This window comes from Malus sylvestris, chromosome 8 (assembly GCF_916048215.2).
Source record: "Malus sylvestris chromosome 8, drMalSylv7.2, whole genome shotgun sequence".
Classification (NCBI taxonomy): Eukaryota; Viridiplantae; Streptophyta; class Magnoliopsida; order Rosales; family Rosaceae; genus Malus; species Malus sylvestris.
Genome location: NC_062267.1, coordinates 1,644,886 through 1,664,423, shown reverse-complemented (window position 1 = coordinate 1,664,423; position 19,538 = coordinate 1,644,886). Strand labels below are relative to the sequence as shown.

General features: G+C 39.0%; 3 protein-coding genes across 6 annotated transcripts; 1 reads left to right on the top strand and 2 right to left on the bottom strand.

Annotated features, from left to right (window-relative positions):
- Positions 1–4,344, bottom strand: LOC126633225 (pentatricopeptide repeat-containing protein At1g19720). Of its 4 annotated transcripts, none has more exons than XM_050303799.1 (2): positions 1,216–4,344; positions 1–1,041 (listed from the first exon to the last, which is right to left on the bottom strand). In XM_050303799.1, exon 1 carries the CDS (start codon positions 4,238–4,240, stop codon positions 1,571–1,573), a length of 2,670 nt encoding a protein of 889 aa, XP_050159756.1. In that variant the 5' UTR covers positions 4,241–4,344; the 3' UTR covers positions 1–1,041; positions 1,216–1,570. The 4 variants fall into 4 exon arrangements, with proteins under 4 accessions (XP_050159756.1, XP_050159755.1, XP_050159757.1 ...); XM_050303798.1 differs by having other exon boundaries at positions 1–1,027; XM_050303800.1 differs by lacking the exon at positions 1–1,041 and having other exon boundaries at positions 1,054–2,862; positions 2,944–4,344.
- A 537-nt stretch (positions 4,345–4,881) lies between these two features.
- Positions 4,882–8,262, bottom strand: LOC126633227 (jacalin-related lectin 3-like). The gene is made up of 7 exons (XM_050303802.1): positions 8,141–8,262; positions 7,683–7,898; positions 6,926–7,432; positions 6,615–6,842; positions 5,989–6,510; positions 5,683–5,904; positions 4,882–5,508 (listed from the first exon to the last, which is right to left on the bottom strand). Exons 1-7 carry the CDS (start codon positions 8,141–8,143, stop codon positions 5,209–5,211), a joined length of 1,998 nt encoding a protein of 665 aa, XP_050159759.1. The 5' UTR covers positions 8,144–8,262; the 3' UTR covers positions 4,882–5,208.
- Positions 8,263–14,225: 5,963 nt separating this feature from the next.
- On the top strand, positions 14,226–19,513 carry LOC126631823 (beta-galactosidase 5-like). The gene is made up of 18 exons (XM_050301982.1): positions 14,226–14,673; positions 14,975–15,070; positions 15,184–15,296; positions 15,600–15,666; positions 15,846–15,938; positions 16,057–16,200; positions 16,310–16,398; positions 16,490–16,595; positions 16,679–16,766; positions 16,877–16,995; positions 17,099–17,260; positions 17,358–17,536; positions 17,622–17,725; positions 17,810–17,919; positions 18,033–18,143; positions 18,241–18,354; positions 18,437–18,976; positions 19,066–19,513. The coding sequence occupies exons 1-18, from the start codon at positions 14,497–14,499 to the stop codon at positions 19,210–19,212; spliced, it is 2,559 nt and encodes an 852-aa protein (XP_050157939.1). The 5' UTR covers positions 14,226–14,496; the 3' UTR covers positions 19,213–19,513.
- Positions 19,514–19,538: the final 25 nt, after the last annotated feature.

Genomic DNA, 19,538 nt, shown 5'->3' with positions numbered 1-19,538 from the left:
AAGATAAATAACCTATGGTCTCCATAGCCGTCACCTTAATTAAGGATTGTTACTTAGGCCCGTAAAAAATCAAACCAAATAGAATGAAGATAGATAAAGGATTATTACACGACGTGAGGAATTTCCTCCATTGCCTCCATGCCTAACAGACCAGATGAATTGGCCGTTTCGATCGTACTCAATGTGGATTGAGCAAACACCGTCTGCTGTTCTTGTCAAATGAATCTGCTGATACCAGAAAACACTCCGTCATCCCATGATCTGCCTCCACCTCCGCCCCAAGGTACCAGTCCACACAAGTGCCCGTCTAGCTCTTTTACCACCCCATAACCAACCTGGACAAACACAGGATCACCAATACAATTTGTACATTACTTTCTTCTGATTAATCTTAATTTTTCTGTTAACGTTTTCGGCATAAACCAAATTGGATGATCCATCTCCGCAATGTCCTCGGCAATCTTCATCCGGATGCTTGCCATGCAAGTAACTTGTGAGAGGTGGTGATTTGGGTTTTTGGGATGTATATTTCACAGCTTCCTCAGCATTCCAAATCTTAAGAGGCCTGCATTCAACTTTCAACCAGCAACAAGGATAAATGCAGTAATCTATCAATGATCAAATTAAAATCCAAGGCAAATAAGGTAGGTCGAGCGAAGGTTAGGATTGGATTGGATTGGACTGGTTTGGACTGGCGATAGCAGATTAACGACACATATATGCCATAAAAAGATTAAGTGGGTTTGTACAGAAATGAAATCTGATTCCAAGCTCCAACATTGACCAAAAAAAGAGAGGGAACCTAAGCTGAGCAAAGATCATACGCAGAAATTAACTTTATTCTGGGGAAAAAGTTTGTTCTTTGTGGATACTATGCTGTTTGTAACGGACTTCATGAGAAGTTGACCCAATAGAAGAACAAAACAGATCCAAACCCGTCAATGAGTAGTTTGGCCTTGGAGTAGAAGGGCTTCCGAGGAGCTCATGCCATGCTTTTTAGGGAAGCATAGCTGGTCATTTCTCTAACCTTCAAATCACAAGCTGACACATACGTTTATCCATACGCTTCACATCAATTGATCTTTTCAGTATGAATGAGTTGTTACATGGGGAGGGAAAATGTGAAACATGTCCAAGCAATGCTTAATGCTAATTAAATAATGTTTTTTTTTTGTTTGTATACAAAGAATATCAGAAAGAAAAAAGGGCCCTCACCTAAACCCAAAAGTCTTACAAATCCTCTAGGCAAACTGTGCTCCTTGATTGGCTTCCCCCTCCTAGATATTCAGGGGTGAGCCTGGTCAAATTGGAGCAGGCTGAGTTCTGCACAACGAAGAGGATCGAAGGCTTCTCTCTAAACATTGGTATTGAATCTGCTCTTGCGGCCGAGTTACAGAGCTACAGCGAAGCCTAAGTTTGGCTTCAAACTAAAAAATGTTGACGGATTGGAGTTGATGTGACTATACAAAATGAAGTTGAATGTTAGCTGCAATAGTGCCTTTAACAAGCCCCGTTTCGCTGCACCTGATCTTTCAACTTTGGCCTTTGATGATTTTCCATGATGACCTCTCTACCAATAGTCACCACAAGAACAATGGCCATTACTAAAATGGTGAAACGACTTTGGGTCACTCAAATATATATCACACCCAAAAGCCATAGATATATACTTGGCTGTCCTGTGGCAGTCTCCACACATTCTCAGATTTTTCACCATCCTAATACTTCGGGGTACACTTGGGGAGCCAATGAGAGCAAAAGCAAATGCAAGGTTTTCACTATGGACCCAGCTAATACCCCCCTCTTCTTCCTCAACACAAAGCTCATTACAAAAATCAGGTCTCTTTGCTTTTTCGTCTATGTTTTGTAACCACGAATTTAGAAAGTTTGAGCATAACTTCGACCTGTCACCTGCAGTGTACATATGCACCGAGTTCTTGAACTCAATCCAGCACTGCCCAGTAAATTTCTTTATTGCAGCATCTCGACCGAACTTTCTCAATTTTGAAGTATCCTCAGACTTCCCACATAGTGCATATGCCTGTAACAGTAACTGTTGAATCAAAATATTCCCTGGTTCCAAGTCGAGTAAATGCTCCCCCACACGAACTGCCAAGGCAAGATTCCCATGAATCCTACATGCTGTAAATAAGGCAGCCCAAATAGAGGAGTCTGGTTCTATGGGCATATCTTCAACAAACTGCATTGCTTCTTGAAGCCTACCTGAACGCCCGAAAAGATCTATCATAGCTGAATAATGTTCTAGACCTGGTATGATTTGATAGTCTTCAGTGATGCTGTAAAAAGCTTGTCTCCCCTCGTCTACCATTCCAGCAAGACTGTATGCATATATGATACTTGCAAAGGTACCTCTATTTCGTTTAAAGCCCAACTTCTTCAGCTGATCAAAAAGGTCAAGTGCAATGTCTGAAAGACCATGCAAGACATAACCAGAAATTAGTGAGTTCCAAGTGATGATATCTTTGGATGGCATTCTATCAAATATGAATCTTGAATATGCTATATTTCCCGATTTGGCATAGGTGTCTATCAAGGAATTTGCAACAGGGACTAAGGACTCCAAATTTCTACGCAATACACTACCATGGATCTCTTTCACCTTTTTCGTGGCAACTAAATTCGCACAAGCAGGCAGGACACTCAATATAGTAACAGAATTGGGATTAACACAGTAGGCCTGCATCTGCCTGAATACCCCAAGTGCCTTGTCTTTCTCCCCAAGTTGCAGGTAGCCAGAGACAAGAGAGTTCCAAGATGCTGTATTTCGTTTAGCTTTCCCGTCTTTTTCCATCCTTTGGAAGAGGTCCATTGCTTGATCTGCATCTCCGCTCTGCATGTATCCTGTGATCATCACATTCCAGGTCACAGCATTGGGATGCACATCTGATTCCTGCATCTTCATGAATAGTTCATAGGCCTTACCACAGTATCTAGCTTGGCAATATCCTCCTATCATTGAGTTCCAGGTATAGACATCTTTCTCTGGGATCCTAACAAAGACCTTCTGAGCAGCTTCCAGTTCCCCACATTTTGAAAACATACCAATGAGCGCATTTCCGACCAGTACGTCATCAATGAAACCCATCTTTATAGCAATAGAATAGATTTCCAACCCTTTGTTGAGTGATTTTAAAGATGTGCAAGCTGAGATTGCACTAGTGATTGTAATCCCATTTGGTTGTACCCCTGCCAAAAGCATCTTCTTCAACAAATCCAAAGACTGATTTTTCCTGTTGTTTTGAGCAAACCCCGAAATCATAGAAGTCCAAGTATATACATCAGGAGTTATCCCACAGCTCTCCATCCTCCTCATCAGTTCCATAGCGACATCACAATGCCCTAACTGGTTATGACTAGCAATCAATGTATTCCAAGTTACCAACCCCGGTTCAATCCCTTCTTTGCTCATCGCATCAAACAGTCTCTGTGCTTCTTCAGTCTCACCTTTGTGGCAATAACCAGATATAATTGCATTCCAACTCACCCCATCCTTCTCATCCATGTCGTCAAAAAACCTCCTTGCCCACTTCAATTTTCCACACTTTGCGTACACTGCCAGTATCGAATTGTTCACTTGAATACAACTACTCAAGTTACACCGAACCACAATGGAATGTATCAATTTTGTGGCCTCTAAATTCCTACAATTCCCACAAGCCTGCAATATCTTAGGAAACAGAAAGTAATCCGGCAAAACCCCATCTCTCATCATCGAGTAAAAAAGCTCCACCACCTCTTTCCACCTCTGGTCTCTGACACACGCACCGATCATGGCAGACCAAGAGTACAAATTTCTCTCACGCATTGCGTAGAATACCTTGCGCGCATCATCCAAAAACCCGCATTTCGCATACATACTCACCAACTTCGTTTCAACAAAAGGGTTCAATTCCTCAACTACATCAATACGCTCATGGATCTTCCGACCCAGTTGAATACAATTGGTGTCAATGCAAGATTGAAGTAAATTCATGTAGGTAGTGGAAGTTACCTTCGACCCACTTTTGGCAATGGATTCAAGAACCGTGACGGCCTTGGTGAGCTGGCCATTCTTGCAGAGGTAATTCAAGTGAGAGTCTGAGCATTTTGGGAGGGTTTTTCTGGAAAAAGAGATTGTGGGTTTGGTTTGTCGTGGTGAGAATTCAGATGGGTTGCTAAATTTGGGGGGAACGATGGCCGTTGGAGGGCTTGATTTGCAGGGGATTGTAAAATTCTCCATTGCTGAAAGCTCGAAGCTTGAAGGATTGGGTTTTTCTGGGCGCTATTTGTTTCAGTTCATGGCTGGAAGATGAGGTGGAAGGCGCGGATAGAAGATTGTAGAGTTTGTTGTGTCCGTTGGAAGTGGAACCCGCGCGCATTGCAAATTGCAATGGATTTACCAATGATATTGCGCCACGTAGAAGCATGGCCTTTCCAACGGAATTGGATCCCCCTCCAGATCTTTGTATCTGGAGCCAATGCATCAATTTATTTGGGCCGCACAAATTGAATCCAACGGTCCCCATTAACTTATTTTCCTAGCCTACCACACAAAACCAATGACTCTTATTTATTTTACATATCAATCAGTGACCCAGATGATTTGATTCTTAGGCTCCAAACATTAAGGTTTGAAGCAAATCCAATTCCCCTTCCAACTATCTAATATTGACAAGTGTAGGAATACGTTATCAACTATCGATGTGTCGTTGATATTACCGATATCACATTTCTATACATAGTTGTCAATATACTTGTTGATAAAAGTTTTATTACAAAATGATTAATGACGCAATATTATCTTATTGACAAATTGAACTAACAAGATCGTTATATAATATGACCGAAGTTTTTCACTTATGCAACGATGATAATGCAGAATTTCCACAAAATGACCATAATTATCGATATACAAAAGAAATGTTAACAACTCCAAAATAATCATCATGTACCGTCACTTTCTTATTTTTCTACAAAGGAGGACGAGGATGACTCCAGAATTTCCACAAAATGGCACAACCATAGTTCGATTAAGATAGTCTAAAGTTCGACTCACTTGACAATACCTACTAAACCACATAAGAAAATGACCCAAAACAATCAGAAAATGCTTCTCTTGTGCCCTTAATCAAACAAATATTATTCACTAGTCAAAAACTATTTATTTTCCCAGCTGTATGAACTCCGGTTATTGCTTGAGACGTTTGATCAATACTTCTTGAAGAGGGAGGGCTTGAAGCTTGTTTTCTGACCACTTCCAAGCCAATGCTGCATGTGAACTCCGATGGCGTCCAAATACAGGCTGCTCCTCCCATGGAAGCCCACCACCTTACCCTCCGTCGCAGTCGAAGTGAAGAATGTCCCAACTTCTTCTCCAAACGGACCGTACTTCCCTCTGCTTGTATAAAAAGTCAGCGACTTTATGATTTTATGTACCTCGCCATTGCTTACGCAACCATAATATCCAGATACGCAGGTGATCACTTCATGAGGGTACTCCAATTTTATCTGCAGAATATACAAATGAAAACGGTAAGTAGAAAGCCAGTCAGTCAGGGCAGTATGTCCGCCCACTTGCACGAAGTTTCAAATCTCCTTCCCGTAGATTACTAAGATTATAGTTGTTTATGATATCGCGAAAAAATAATCAAATTGATGAAGATGTTGATGAAGCATTAGTACTCTATGTGGGGAAGTTCCTCCATTGCCTCCATGCTTAGCAGACCAGATGAATTGTCCGTTTCGATCATACTCAATCTGCACTGAGCAAATGCCTTCTGCTGCTCTTGTCAAATGAATCTGCCTAATCCCGGAAAACACTCCATCATCCCATGGTCTACCTCCGTCTCCGCCCCAAGGTCCCGGTCCACACGGAGCTGGTTCTTTTATCACCCCACAAGCAACCTGGCCAAACACAGAATTACTAATACAGTTAGTACATGCACAATATTGTCTTATCTACTAACGGAATTGGATTGAACTTATTACCTCTTCGACTTTTCCTCTGTTTGTCATCAGTAGTTTCTTTGTCCAGTGAGGATTATCTATCTCAGTAATTGCCCCTGCAGGCGCCTTTGGGACCATTGCAGTGCTAGTATTAGGAGTATTTGTGACAATTGGTGTCTTACTTTTGTGGTCACTGTGACCGTTACGAATATTAGGAGTATTTGTGGCAGTTGGGGTCATATTTCTGTGGTCAATGTGGCCGTTGGGAACATTAGGAGTATTTGTGACAGTTGGTGTCTTTGTCTCTACAACATGGACCTTCCCTTCTATGGCATGGACCCCAAGAGCATCCAAGAACAGACCGCTCCTCCCATGAATTCCGACGATTTTCCCTTCTCTAAGCTTGGTGGTGAAGCAGGCTCCTTGTTCTTCTCCATACGGCCCATGCTGCTTCTTCGTGGTGTGGAAAGTGAGGGACTTGATGACACTAGGCCCCATCACCATTGTAGGCGCAAATGTTCCTGTTATATGCGTCAAGATCTCGTTCGGATAGTCAAAAACTATCTGCAAATACATGTACGGAACATTATAATTTCAAAAACACCATAATATATAGTGTAAATACACTTAACTTGTAAGACAAGTTTGTTTGAGTACTAATTGTTCACCTTGTCACTTTTATATCCTCCAGTCCCGCCGCGTCTGCCTCCCCAAACGGCTTCACCATTGCGGTCATACTGAACCTTAATGTATACAACTCCAATGTTTCTTGATAACTTGATTTGTCTAATCCCCGTATAAATTCCATCATCAAATACAGTACCACCCGTCCCTCCGAAGGGGCCATATGCTACCACCCCTTCAACTTTCGAGGGAAACCTCTCAATATTCGTCATCTGAAATAAATAACTACTTGTTAATATGGCGTATTTTCAAATTGAACCCGAAAAGGAAACGGAAAAGGTGAAATTTTCCTTACCAGCTTACGTTTGGTTCCTGCATCACTTAATTCGGAATCAGAAAACTGCCCTGAGAGCATTTTGGGTACTGGTGCTGGTGCTGGTTGTGGTACTACAGCTGGTTTAGTAGTGGAGTTGTCCTTCGGTCTTATAGCGAAAAACACATCACAGTTTTGGATTAATGAGTAGCCAGCAAGGTTGTGATCAGTATCAACAGTCAGGTAATTGAACTGTGTCTGAAGCAGAGTTTTCGCGTGTTGGTTTTGTTCATTCCGATCAAGGGGCTTTAGGTAAGCGCCTATTGAATCAAGATTCCAGCCAGACATGCCATGGAACCCAACAATCTTACTATTCGCAGCTGTCTCTGGGACTGAAAAATAGGTTCCTTCTTCGATCCCAAACGGTCCATAAGTTGTTCTGTTGCTCTTGAAAGTAAGAGATCGAACTGTGACCAGTCCCCATTCGCTTATCTTACCGTAATATCCCTCAATTGATGTTAAAAATTCTTCTGGAGAAGCAAGCTTCACCTGCAGCAGTATGACATATATATATATACACAATTAATTTGTATAACACCGTGAGTCGTGACTAGCTGACTTTTATGTCATGTACTTTGGGATGAATTGAAGAGGAGGAGAAGAAATTCGATAGGGCTGCCTAACTAGAACAAGTCTCACACCGAGTAAAATTGCATGGAATCAAGTGGGAGCGTTAATCGGAGGATCACTAGGTCACATGCTTTTGTGAGAATATATAACGTGGACTAAATTAACTAACCATGTCAGTTTTCCAGCCTCCATTGCCACCGTGCCTGTCTGACCAAAATGAGTTCCCCTTCTCATCATACTCAATCTGGATGGAATCAATGGCAGCTCCATGAGTTATCACCAGCTGCTTCACAGTTGAGTAAACTCCGTCATCCCAAACGAGCCCGTTCTGGCCTCCCCATGGCCCAACTGACACGGGTTTGTTGTTGTATCCCTCAAAAGTATCCTACCATCGTTAACATTCACCTCAAATTAGTCAGTCATATATAATTAACTGGGGTTTAAATTCCGATCAAAATACAAGAAATCACACAACAAAGACGGGCGTCAAATTTTCATCAATATATTGACCCCAACAAAATTTACTAACATGCTATCGACACATTTATAAATATGCGTTATGTTGTAATTAAAAAAAGGGACGACCTGCACTTAAAATATCTTCAAAACAAATAGTTATCAACTTACCATTTTGGATCAGTGACCAAATGAAGGAGATGGAGAAGGGGTGAGATTGTGAATGCAGTTGATCGAATACTTGAACGCTGCACTCTGAAGAATGATACGGCTGATAAGCATTTATACGGAACACAAAGCGTGCGTGGGTTCATGACAATAGTTTATATCTACACCTTACAACTGTGTGGAAGAAGATAATTATTCTCTCCACTATGGAGCTAATGGCTTCAAAAGTAAAAAGAATCAAACAATCGTTCCCATCACTTCTGAGTTCTGACCTCAGATAAAGAATAAAGACTCTGCATGGAACGGAATTTACCACCATCGTGGCATTCCAATCTAATAATATAATATTATACATAAATATCTCATTACATGTCATTACATATCAAATTGGAAAGCCACATGACGATGACCTGAACTCATTTCATATAAGTTGTTCGCCAGAAAAGAAAGAGTACTATCTTTACCTAGCTAGAGAGCATTTTCCAGGGTTTATAATTTTCTCACTGAGCATTTGGAGGACAGAAGATTACGCAGTAACGCAAAAGAGTACTGCTTTATTCGGATTCCTTGGAAATTTGGAATATATGGGAAGCATTTTATATATGCATGGCGCATCGTGGTCGATTGGACACGTGCGTATGCCAGTATGTCAATCAAACTTTTCGAGACGTACGTACATTTCCCAATCATTGTTTATTTCCTCAGAATTCAGACAGGGATGTTCTTCTTTTCTGGTAATTCTGGTTTTTTGTTTTTTACTACTAAGATACTCAGAATCCTTTTTTTTTTTTATCACCTTCATTTCTGTTTCTGCCCCTGGACAATTTGTCTGGTCAATTTCTGTCCTTCTGCAGAAAAAAAAGAGAGCAAAAAGTGGTAAATATCGGATCGGATTCGGAGGGGAGGGTGGAAAAAGCACCGCAGGTAGAGACGCCGCCACAGTGACGGAGTCCTCCACCCACAGGGTGGCGGGCAGAAAGCAACGGGGGAGGAGGGCTTAGGGACCGGGGTGTTGGAATCGTATTTGCAACCTTGAATGGCTGAACAGACATACAAAAGTTGAGCCCGAATGAACACTTATGTGAGTCCAGCCCATATACAACTCGGGCTTCAAGCCCTAACATGAGAGGCAATTGTAGCCCAATGGTTCCTTTCCTCTTTTTCTGTATGAGTCGAGTAGAACTAAAATACATGACGTATCGTGTTTTTGTGTAACACCCTTACTAATGATCACTTTCCTATTCTTTCACTGGCCAGCATCACGCAAAAATACGTGTGATGAGAGAAATTTTGATAGGTTTGCATAATTACAACATATCTCACACCGAGTGCAATTAACATGAGGTCAAATAAGACCGAAATACATGACCTCTCGTACTTTTGCGAGAGGTGCTCTACCAATACTCTCATTTCTATTTCTTCAGCCATCACCAAACACAATCCATGGAAAAATTTGTGCCAAGACACCCAGGCTTTCCATAGTAACTTTTTAAGTGAGATAATTGGTATCGTATCTTGCTAACACATTTTCACATAATTTTACAATATCTAAATTACATCAAGAGTTTATGAAATACCAACTATATAATATATTGCATATTTTAATACAAGTATTAGTAACAATACGTGACAATGACGATGACACAATTTTTCTGTATTTTCTCGGATTAAAGTCCTTCTAATCCTGTTTGTCCAGAACCGAAGTCTATGACAGCTGAATGAATGGTCGCACCGACGAAAACGGAACGGAGATCTAGCGCGCTGGACCAACTTCCACTTGCAGACAAACGGCCGTCAACGGTGCCCCAGTTACACGCTTCAAAGAAATTGTTAATTTCCAACCCAAAAAAAAGGGCAATAAGAAATTGAGATCCACCACTCTCGGTGCACCTTAATTTCTATTATTTTTTTTTAAAGAAAATTAATAAAAATAACTTGAAAATTTTGAGTTTTAACTATAAGAACAAAATAAATGATAAAATGAAGAGTACCAGGATTGATTTTTTAGTGTAAAAATATGATTTTTCGTTAAAGTAAACAAGTTTTTCGTTAAATTTTTTTTTTTATACAAATTATAACGTGAATTAAATTATTAGTTGTTTGCAAGAGAAAAATGAGTTTGAATTTGCATTTAAATATAATTACTTTATTCCTTTACAATAAAACGTATTTGCTTCTTTTTTTTTATTTTCTTTTTTATTTTTAATAAATCAGTGCCTTTTCGTACTTCTTTTGATAGTAGACAGCTGGTTCTATATTTTTTTCTAAGTGCTAATTTGAAATTATGATGATGGTGATTTGAAGGTATCGAAACCCTACTTAATTATTAGGTGTAGCATGATCAATCATCAAACTTTAATCATATCTGCATGTAAAAGGTGGTACGAGCGTGTTGACTACAATTGTATTCACACATCAAATAAAAGTTTGTAACTCAATTAGTTAATTAAGAGCGTTTATATGCACATTGCAAGTTTTGTGTCGGTATCTTCTTCTTTTAGTCCCGCTTATAACAAATATTATATTCATAAAAGAAAAGTTAAACCAATTTTACAAGCAAATTTTTGGTAAAACTCGGGTTTTTATATATATATTTTGATCGTCAATTGATAGGACTTTTATTGCTAGTAAGTAAAATATTCTATGTAAGATAAAAGATAAAGAGATTTTTTTCAAAATGTGATTCTTTATTGACTCTCCTCCATCACCTCAAAGTTTGACGTTTCTAGAAAAACATAATACATTATTTTACGGATTCTAAATTCAAACATTAATCACAACTGTATTAAATAAAATTCCAAAAGAGTGAAAATGAAGTTAAATCGGCATGCCTAAAATAAAAATTAAAAATATAAGGGTTTAGCCCATACAAGGTGGTGAACCTGTCATTCCATGCTCGGGGAGCTTGCTTTAACCCATACAAGGACCTCTGCTTACAAACATAGGTAGGATGATTCTTGTCAATAAATTTATGAGTTGTGACATGTAAACTTCTTCTTCAAGAAAACCATGTAAGAACTCATTCTTGACATCTAATTGCTTGAGTTTCCAACCATGAGTTGCTGCTAAAGACAACATTAACCTCACAGTGGTTGGTTTGACCACGGGACTGAAAGTTTCATAATAATCCAAACCAGCTTCCTGAGAAAATCCATTTGCCACTAACCGAGCCTTGTGTCTTGCAATTGAACCATCCAGATTCCTTTTGATTTTATAAATCCATTTGCAGCCAACCAAATTTTTACTTGGAGGAAGTGGAACAAGTTTCCAAGTCTTCTGTTGTAACAAAGCATCCATTTCTTCCTTCATGGCAGTTTGCCACTGGATAGATTTGGAAACTGCAATAAAAGACTTTAGTTATGTGTTAGAATCAAACTTGATAGCAATGTAGACCTGTTTCTTCTTAAAAATCCCAGACTTTGATCTAGTCTGCATAGGATGAAAATTATGAGGAGAAAGTGACACCAATTGTAATGTTGAAACTTGAGATGTGGTAGTGTCTCGATGTAGCTCATAATATTGTAAATCTGTTGTCTCATAATTGGATGAAGTTGTTGTCTTAATATTTGGTTGAGTTGCTGTCTTAATAATAAAAATCAATAGAATTGGTAAGTGAGTTTGTCAACAATCATTTTGGTTATTTTGTAAAAAAATTCAATTAAATAAGAATCAAATCACAATAATACCATCAATTTTTGTCATATCATTACGGTCTATTATTTATTAAAATGAGGGTATATTTGTTATTTTGATCCTTATTTAATAGAATTTTTCACGAAATGATCAAAATGATTGATGACGGACAAACTCAGAGACTATAAGCTCGTTTGGATGTGCTTTTAAAATGACTGAAAGCATTTTTAAAGAAAATATTTTTGGGTTTCAAAAGCACTTTAAGTGCTTTCTATGAGAAACATCGGTTATGTGTTTCTTCTAGAAAACACTTTAAGTGTTTTTCTAGGATTTACTAACATTTTTACAAATGATTGTTTTCAAAAATATTTTCACCAAAAGTGTTTTCAGTCATTTTAAAAATATATTCAAATGAACTGTATTTCTATTGATTTCAAATCTCAAAAAAAAAATGCGGAATTATATCAATCTGAAAAATATTTAGCTAAAAAACCAAAATAGAATTATGGTTAGGATTTTTATTACAGAGAAAGCGAGTCAAGAGTCAAAGGGGTGGAACAGTGTCGACAATATTCGATCAGCATGCATCTATGGCCCCGCCCACGGACTCAGTGTTCTCGCACCTTCTTCGATTTCCGCCTCCATCCAACGTCCTTTCTTTCTCTTCTGAATATATGGGAGACAGGTAGAAAATAAAATGGGGCAGAATTTATAATACCTTAAACATTATTATATATTTTATATATTTTAACAAATAATAATGTTAATGCATTAAATATTTAGTTGTTAGAGTGAAAGAAAGTTGGTGGGAATCAAACCCGCATCATCTGCCTTGGTGATGGTGCATATATGCAGGTGCGTAAGTTAGAGTTGCTATCGGCAAATCTTAACAAATGTATATATTCGTGTGTTATTATTTCTCATCACGTGAATAGAGATATATGAATACAATTTATATGGTGGCACACAAGAACTACTCTCTTTCACATGTTTTTTTGTTAACTCTTTGTCACGAGTTTATGAAGAAAGACTTACATGAAATGTGTTTACACCATGTCGTCCTTATCTAATGTTATAATGTCATATATAGATTTCTCTTTGCATAATATTGTATTGTTAAAATAAAAAACACTACAATGACAATAAACCTTTTACATATAAGCTGCTCTCAAAATTCATGACCATCGTCCAACCCATCCACCACATTTGGATTTTAAAAGGTATGGGTTAGGGTTTTGATATGTGGAAGGACAAAGTGTTTTGCATGATGAATGCTATAAATAGAGGACAAAACAAGACAGCCCACATGGTGCAGTACACCCATAGGACATAGAAGGCAAGACTTTTGCTTAAATAATTGATGAGATATGGTTTTGGTATGGCAGGTTGATGTCGGTGCTAGCAAAAGCAAACAATTACAGAACAAAAAGCACAATCGTTTTGATGGGAAATTTATGGGGTTCCTTTTTTTTTATTAAATATTTTCACATCCATCTTTTGTTTGGCATGGAAAAGAAAGCATGATTTGTTGTTTTTACATGTTTTTAAAAAACAGCTGGCTTCATCATGAACCTAATCCACCTCATTAAAAACTAATATATATATTTGTGTTTTGTTAGTTCAAAATAAAATTATTTTTAGTAACCTAATCTGTTAATTAGTCTGTTTATGAAACAGACGTCTATTATTTTTACTAAAGATTAATGTGATTTTATTGATAAGGAAAGTTATACAATAATGAAGTAAAGCGTCACTAATAGATTAAGCGAGCAAGATTACACAACGGAGTTTGATAATCGGTGGTTATTCTTACGAGCTTCGCTTTCGAAGCAATTGAAAAGAATAAAGCTCCCAATAAAAATGCATCCACGTCCCTGTCAGACATCTAAACCAAATTTAAACAGTATAAATTGTTAAAGAAAATACAAAACATAAAAAATTATGAAGAAAATATATCAATGATGCATTTTAAACATACGTGATGCACAGAAAATTTCTGTTTACCTAACAATCCAAAAGCTAAAACTTAAAGTTAGTAGCGTTTCCAGAAAATAATACTAGAGGTTAGTAAAAATAGCGCGCGCATCGCGCAACACGCAAATTTTTTTTACCAGAAATAGCATGTATATCGTCATTTCATCGAATCTTAGTAGACCTAAAATCATTTGGAAATACATATTGCACACCTGTTAATGTATGCAAAGGAGCAGGACTCAAGATATCCATGGACATTCACCAAGTCTTGGTAGGCCTGAAGTCAGTTGGAGGGCATGTATAAGGCCAACTCTAATCTTCAAAATGGCATCACTGAGTTATCTATGAAAAATTCGGAGGGTTAGCATCTAAAGTATCCATAGACGTTGAAGTTCGGGGATCAGCTGACAACCCCCCCCTCCTGCCCCTCAATGCATCCGCCAAAGTAATATGCATTAATTTCAAATAATTGCTTGATTAAACTCAATTTTCCACCTCCCCAGCTGAACCCATCAAATATTGAATAATGTAGTTAAAAGTAAGAATCACACAGCTAATTCAAGTAAAATCCAAACCAAAACCTGTGTTGCTGTCAGTGTCATCTTGTCACTGCACAGTTTTATGGATCAGAATTCAGAGTTTTAAGCTCAGAACTTCTCTCTCTCACCCACTCTGCCTTTCCTCTTTCCAGTTTCCACACACACACACAAACACATTTTCTAGGTTCAAATTTCCCTCCAACATTTCCAGAGATGGAAACTCACTCGGTTTCCAAGCTCTTAGTTTTGTTCTTGACGATGACATTGTTCATAGCTTCCGAGCTGATCCACTGCACCACCGTCACCTACGACAAGAAGGCCATTCTCATCAATGGCCAAAGAAGATTGCTCATTTCTGGATCCATTCACTATCCCAGAAGTACCCCTGAAGTATTTCTCTCTCTCTCTCTCTCTCTCTCTCATTTTTTGTCTGGAAAATGATTTCTGCACTCTAGTTTTCTCATCTCACACAATTCTATTTATTTATGTCTTTTAATTCTCGTTTGATTTATTTAATACAAAGTTTAAAAAATAAACACGGCCATTGTGCATATGCAGAAAAAAGAGTGCGAAAATCACTTACAGTACTTCTGTCCTTCACTATCCCAAAATCATAAAAATGTGAATTTTGTGATTTTTTTTTTTTGTGGTCTTTGAGAAATCATGAATTGGCAATTGGGTTTTTCTGTAGATGTGGGAAGGCCTCATACAGAAAGCCAAAGATGGAGGCTTGGATGTGATCGATACCTACGTTTTCTGGAACGGCCATGAACCTTCTCCTGGCAACGTACTATTTTTACTACTACTCCTACCTACTCCTATTAATTTTCACTTAATTGTTCAAATTTTAGTTTTTTTTTTCTTCCTATTTTCCTTTTTTAATAATTTTGTATTTTTCAGTATTATTTTGAAGGGAGATACGATCTGGTACGGTTCATAAAGACAGTACAGAAAGCAGGGCTTTTTCTTCATCTGCGCATTGGACCTTATGTTTGTGCAGAGTGGAATTTTGGGTACCGTACTTTCCCTTTCATTTATTTATCTATTTTTGTTAGAAACTTCGTTTATCTTACGATGTTGATCTCAAATCCGGATAAAAAAAGGAGGAAGAAAGCGTTAGATAGTCGACAGCTGACAGTCCGTATTCATAAATCCCTATAGTTTATTTTTGCTAGAGTTATATCTGCATTCTGTCTGATGCAGTGAGGAATAAATGCTTCAGATATCAGAATTGTTTATTTATTTTAGTTTTTCTGATATTCCATATTTATTATCTTTTAACTTTAGTTCTTAAATTTTGACTCCCATTTGTGCAGAGGGTTTCCTGTTTGGCTGAAATATGTACCTGGCATCAGTTTCAGAACAGATAATGAGCCATTCAAGGTATTTTTCTTCTTGAAATTTTTCTACTGAAAGATCTAGATTTTGTTAGATTTTGATGAAATCAGAGGGTTAGTCGCAGACAGACGTGGATTAGGTGAGTTGGCTAGAGCAGTGTGCTCGTCCCTTTTCCGTAGATTACAGTAGTTTAGAACTTTGTTCTTTTTGTTTTGTGGGTGAAGATGGCAATGCAAGGGTTTACCCAGAAGATTGTCCAGATGATGAAAAATGAGAAGCTATTTGCATCACAAGGTGGTCCTATCATCCTTTCCCAGGTAATGTATTCGAGTTTCGATTAACTTGATCCGCTGGAATTCGACTACATTTGCTTGGAAATGTTTGAATTCTTTGATGAACTTGTTCGACTCGATCTTTGAATTTTGTGTTGTGCAGATTGAGAATGAGTATGGACCGGAGCGGAAGGCACTTGGAGCTGCTGGACAGAACTACATTAACTGGGCTGCTAAAATGGCGGTTGGATTGGATACGGGAGTACCATGGGTGATGTGCAAGGAAGATGATGCCCCGGACCCTATGGTTAGCTGTCTTTTTTGATTTTGGTTTTCTTGGTGCGCTAGGATTGGATTGGATTGGATAACTCTGATGCTCGTAATCCTTTCTCGATGTTACTATATCTTGGTTACAGATCAATGCATGCAACGGTTTTTACTGCGATGGATTCACTCCCAACAAACCTTACAAGCCTACCATGTGGACGGAAGCTTGGAGCGGCTGGTAAGTCGATCTTAACCAATGTTCGGAATTTAGCCGAGTGTATTAATGCTCATTCTTCTAATTTTCCATCAATGCAACAAAATTTTATCAGGTTTACGGAGTTTGGTGGCACAATTCACCATCGACCTGTTCAAGATTTAGCATTCGCAGTTGCTCGATTCATACAAAGGGGCGGCTCATTTGTGAATTACTACATGGTTAGTTTCCTTGTTCATCAGTTCCTAGTTTTAAAAGAGTGCCGGCTGAAAATTTGAGTTTCGCCGTTTATGGTTTATGACAGTATCATGGAGGAACAAACTTTGGACGCACTGCTGGAGGCCCCTTCATCACAACCAGTTACGACTATGATGCCCCCATTGATGAATACGGTACAAATTTAGTATGAAAGTCTAAATTTTTTCGATGAATTCAAAATACAGTTGATTTTCGATTTCTGTCTCATGATCGTACATGGAACTAATCACCCAACTGTTTTTAGGTTTGATCAGACAACCGAAATACGGTCATCTGAAGGAGCTTCACAAGGCTATCAAATTATGTGAACATTCTTTACTCTCTTCAGAGCCTACAGTCACTTCACTCGGAACCTATCATCAGGTTTGGCTTCTTGAATGCGCATAATTTCTTGCATCAATTGCACGATCCCTGCTACATTATCAACCTTACGGAAAAATCTTTACATATCTTGGTTATCTTCCAGGCTTATGTATTCAATTCAGGACCGAGAAGCTGCGCAGCGTTTCTCTCAAACTTCCATTCAGTAGAAGCAAGGGTGACTTTTAACAACAAGCACTATGATTTGCCTCCTTGGTCTGTTAGCATCCTTCCTGATTGCAGGAATGAAGTATACAACACTGCAAAGGTAAGCAAAGATGTTGGCGCTCGTATTGCGAGTCCTTTTATTCATAAATTCGTATCTCTATCTCTCAATTTACTGATACAACTGGCTTTCCATCAAGGTGGGAGTTCAAACATCACATGTGCAGATGATCCCAACGAACAGTCGGTTGTTTTCATGGCAGGCTTACGATGAAGATATCTCTTCTGTACACGAGAGATCGAGCATACCAGCTGTCGGACTTATTGAGCAGATAAATGTTACTAGAGATACTAGTGACTATCTGTGGTACATGACGAAGTGAGCAGCCACGCAATCCTTTCTTTCAAAAATCGTTTCTTAAGCTATGTCACACTTTGACATTTTCGGTTTCCATGCTATTCAGTGTTGACATCAGTTCTTCAGACCTCAGCGGAGGAAAAAAGCCTACTCTTACTGTGCAGTCAGCTGGCCATGCCCTCCATGTCTTCGTCAACGGACAGTTTTCAGGTATGCTGTCAAATTTTTGTTATCCAACAGCAAGCAGGAATATACTCTCCACTGGAATTAAAACATTGTCATAATTTTCTACAGGGTCGGCGTTTGGAACTAGGGAGCAGAGGCAATTTACATTTGCTGAACCAGTCAACCTTCGCGCTGGAATAAACAGAATTGCACTGCTCAGCATGGCTGTTGGATTACCGGTTAGAGCCTTACTCATAGAGTCATAGCTCATTGACTCCAAAAAACTTGTGCACATAAACTCAATGATGATGCCCGTAAACGAACTCATAAACTCTTTGTTTTGGTGTTGAAGAATGTCGGGTTGCATTATGAGTCATGGAAAACAGGAATCCAAGGTCCGGTTTTTCTGGATGGTCTTGGCAACGGAAAGAAAGACTTAACATTGCATAAGTGGTTCAACAAGGTCAGACAACCTGCCGAATATACATTTCTGTCACTTGTTATTCTTACCCTCTCTACTTTTCGCTGAGGTTTTGATCTCGTTAAAATCTTTCAAACAGGTCGGCCTTAAGGGAGAAGCAATGAATTTGGTCTCTCCAAACGGAGCATCATCGGTTGGTTGGATTCGAAGGTCACAAGCTACTCAAACCAAGCAGACGTTGAAATGGTACAAGGTAAGGATCTCGAGATGGTGATGAAAATTAGTCAAGCATTTGGCTTTGGAAGCTAAACTAAATGTTATCTCGGATTGTGCAGGCTTATTTCAATGCACCTGGAGGAAACGAGCCGTTGGCGTTGGACATGAGGAGGATGGGAAAGGGACAAGTATGGATCAATGGGCAAAGCATCGGTAGATACTGGATGGCTTATGCCAAAGGCGACTGCAGTTCGTGCAGTTACATTGGGACATTCCGACCCACGAAATGTCAACTTCACTGTGGCCGACCAACTCAACGATGGTACCATGTTCCTCGTTCATGGTTAAAGCCAACGCAAAATTTGGTGGTAGTGTTTGAGGAACTAGGCGGAGATCCATCGAAGATAACCCTAGTGAGGAGATCAGTGACCGGTGTATGTGGTGACTTACATGAGAACCACCCGAACGCTGAAAATTTTGATGTCGAGGCTAATGAAGATTCTAAAACGCTTCATCAGGCTCAGGTTCATCTGCATTGTGCACCAGGGCAGTCTATCTCGAGCATTAAGTTTGCAAGTTTCGGAACTCCTAGCGGAACTTGTGGGAGTTTCCAGCAAGGAACATGTCACTCGAGCAACTCACACGCCGTTGTGGAGAAGGCATTTCCCCATCTATAATCTTTTACTCTTTTCTTTTCTTGTCCTTCCACACACACAGGTTTACTAATATCCGTTAACATGTTTTGCAGAATTGTATCGGCCGCGAGAGTTGCTCAGTTGCTGTATCGAATAGCGCCTTCGAGACAGATCCATGTCCGAACGTACTCAAGCGGCTGTCTGTTGAAGCTGTTTGTTCGACAGAAGTTACGACCGATGAAGCCAATTCGAGGACATGAAGATATTGCAAAAGGAGGTGGAGAAAAACCTCAACACACAGATGACATTATATGCACACCACACCATGTACTTTATAAAACATACAAATCTAGGCAGATTGAAGGCATTAATGTTTGGTTTTCACAAAATATGAGTGCATAGGCAAGTGCTTTTGCCTTAAGTACTAAAACACAAGCACGTGCTTTTACCTTGTGTTTGATTAGATGGCTCAGATTTTGACTCGTTCTACGGCCTATGGCTCGTTTGGACATGCTTTTAAATTGCTAAAAGTGCTTTTAGTAAAAATATTTTTGGTACCAATTTAGCAAAAATGCAAGTGAATCTT

Bases quoted from the DNA above. Each gene is read 5' to 3' on its own strand.
- LOC126633227 (XM_050303802.1), bottom strand. The intron at 6,843-6,925 runs GTAAGGAAAATT...TATTTATTTCAG, and splicing joins CAGGAACCAAACGTAAGCTG to ATGACGAATATTGAGAGGTT. The intron at 6,511-6,614 runs GTGAACAATTAG...ATGTATTTGCAG, and splicing joins GAGGATATAAAAGTGACAAG to ATAGTTTTTGACTATCCGAA.
- LOC126631823 (XM_050301982.1), top strand. From the start codon at position 14,497: ATGGAAACTCACTCGGTTTCCAAGCTCTTAGTTTTGTTCTTGACGATG. The intron at 15,071-15,183 runs GTACTATTTTTA...TGTATTTTTCAG, and splicing joins ATGAACCTTCTCCTGGCAAC to TATTATTTTGAAGGGAGATA. The intron at 16,201-16,309 runs GTTAGCTGTCTT...TCTTGGTTACAG, and splicing joins ATGATGCCCCGGACCCTATG to ATCAATGCATGCAACGGTTT.
- LOC126633225 (XM_050303799.1), bottom strand. From the start codon at position 4,240: ATGGAGAATTTTACAATCCCCTGCAAATCAAGCCCTCCAACGGCCATC.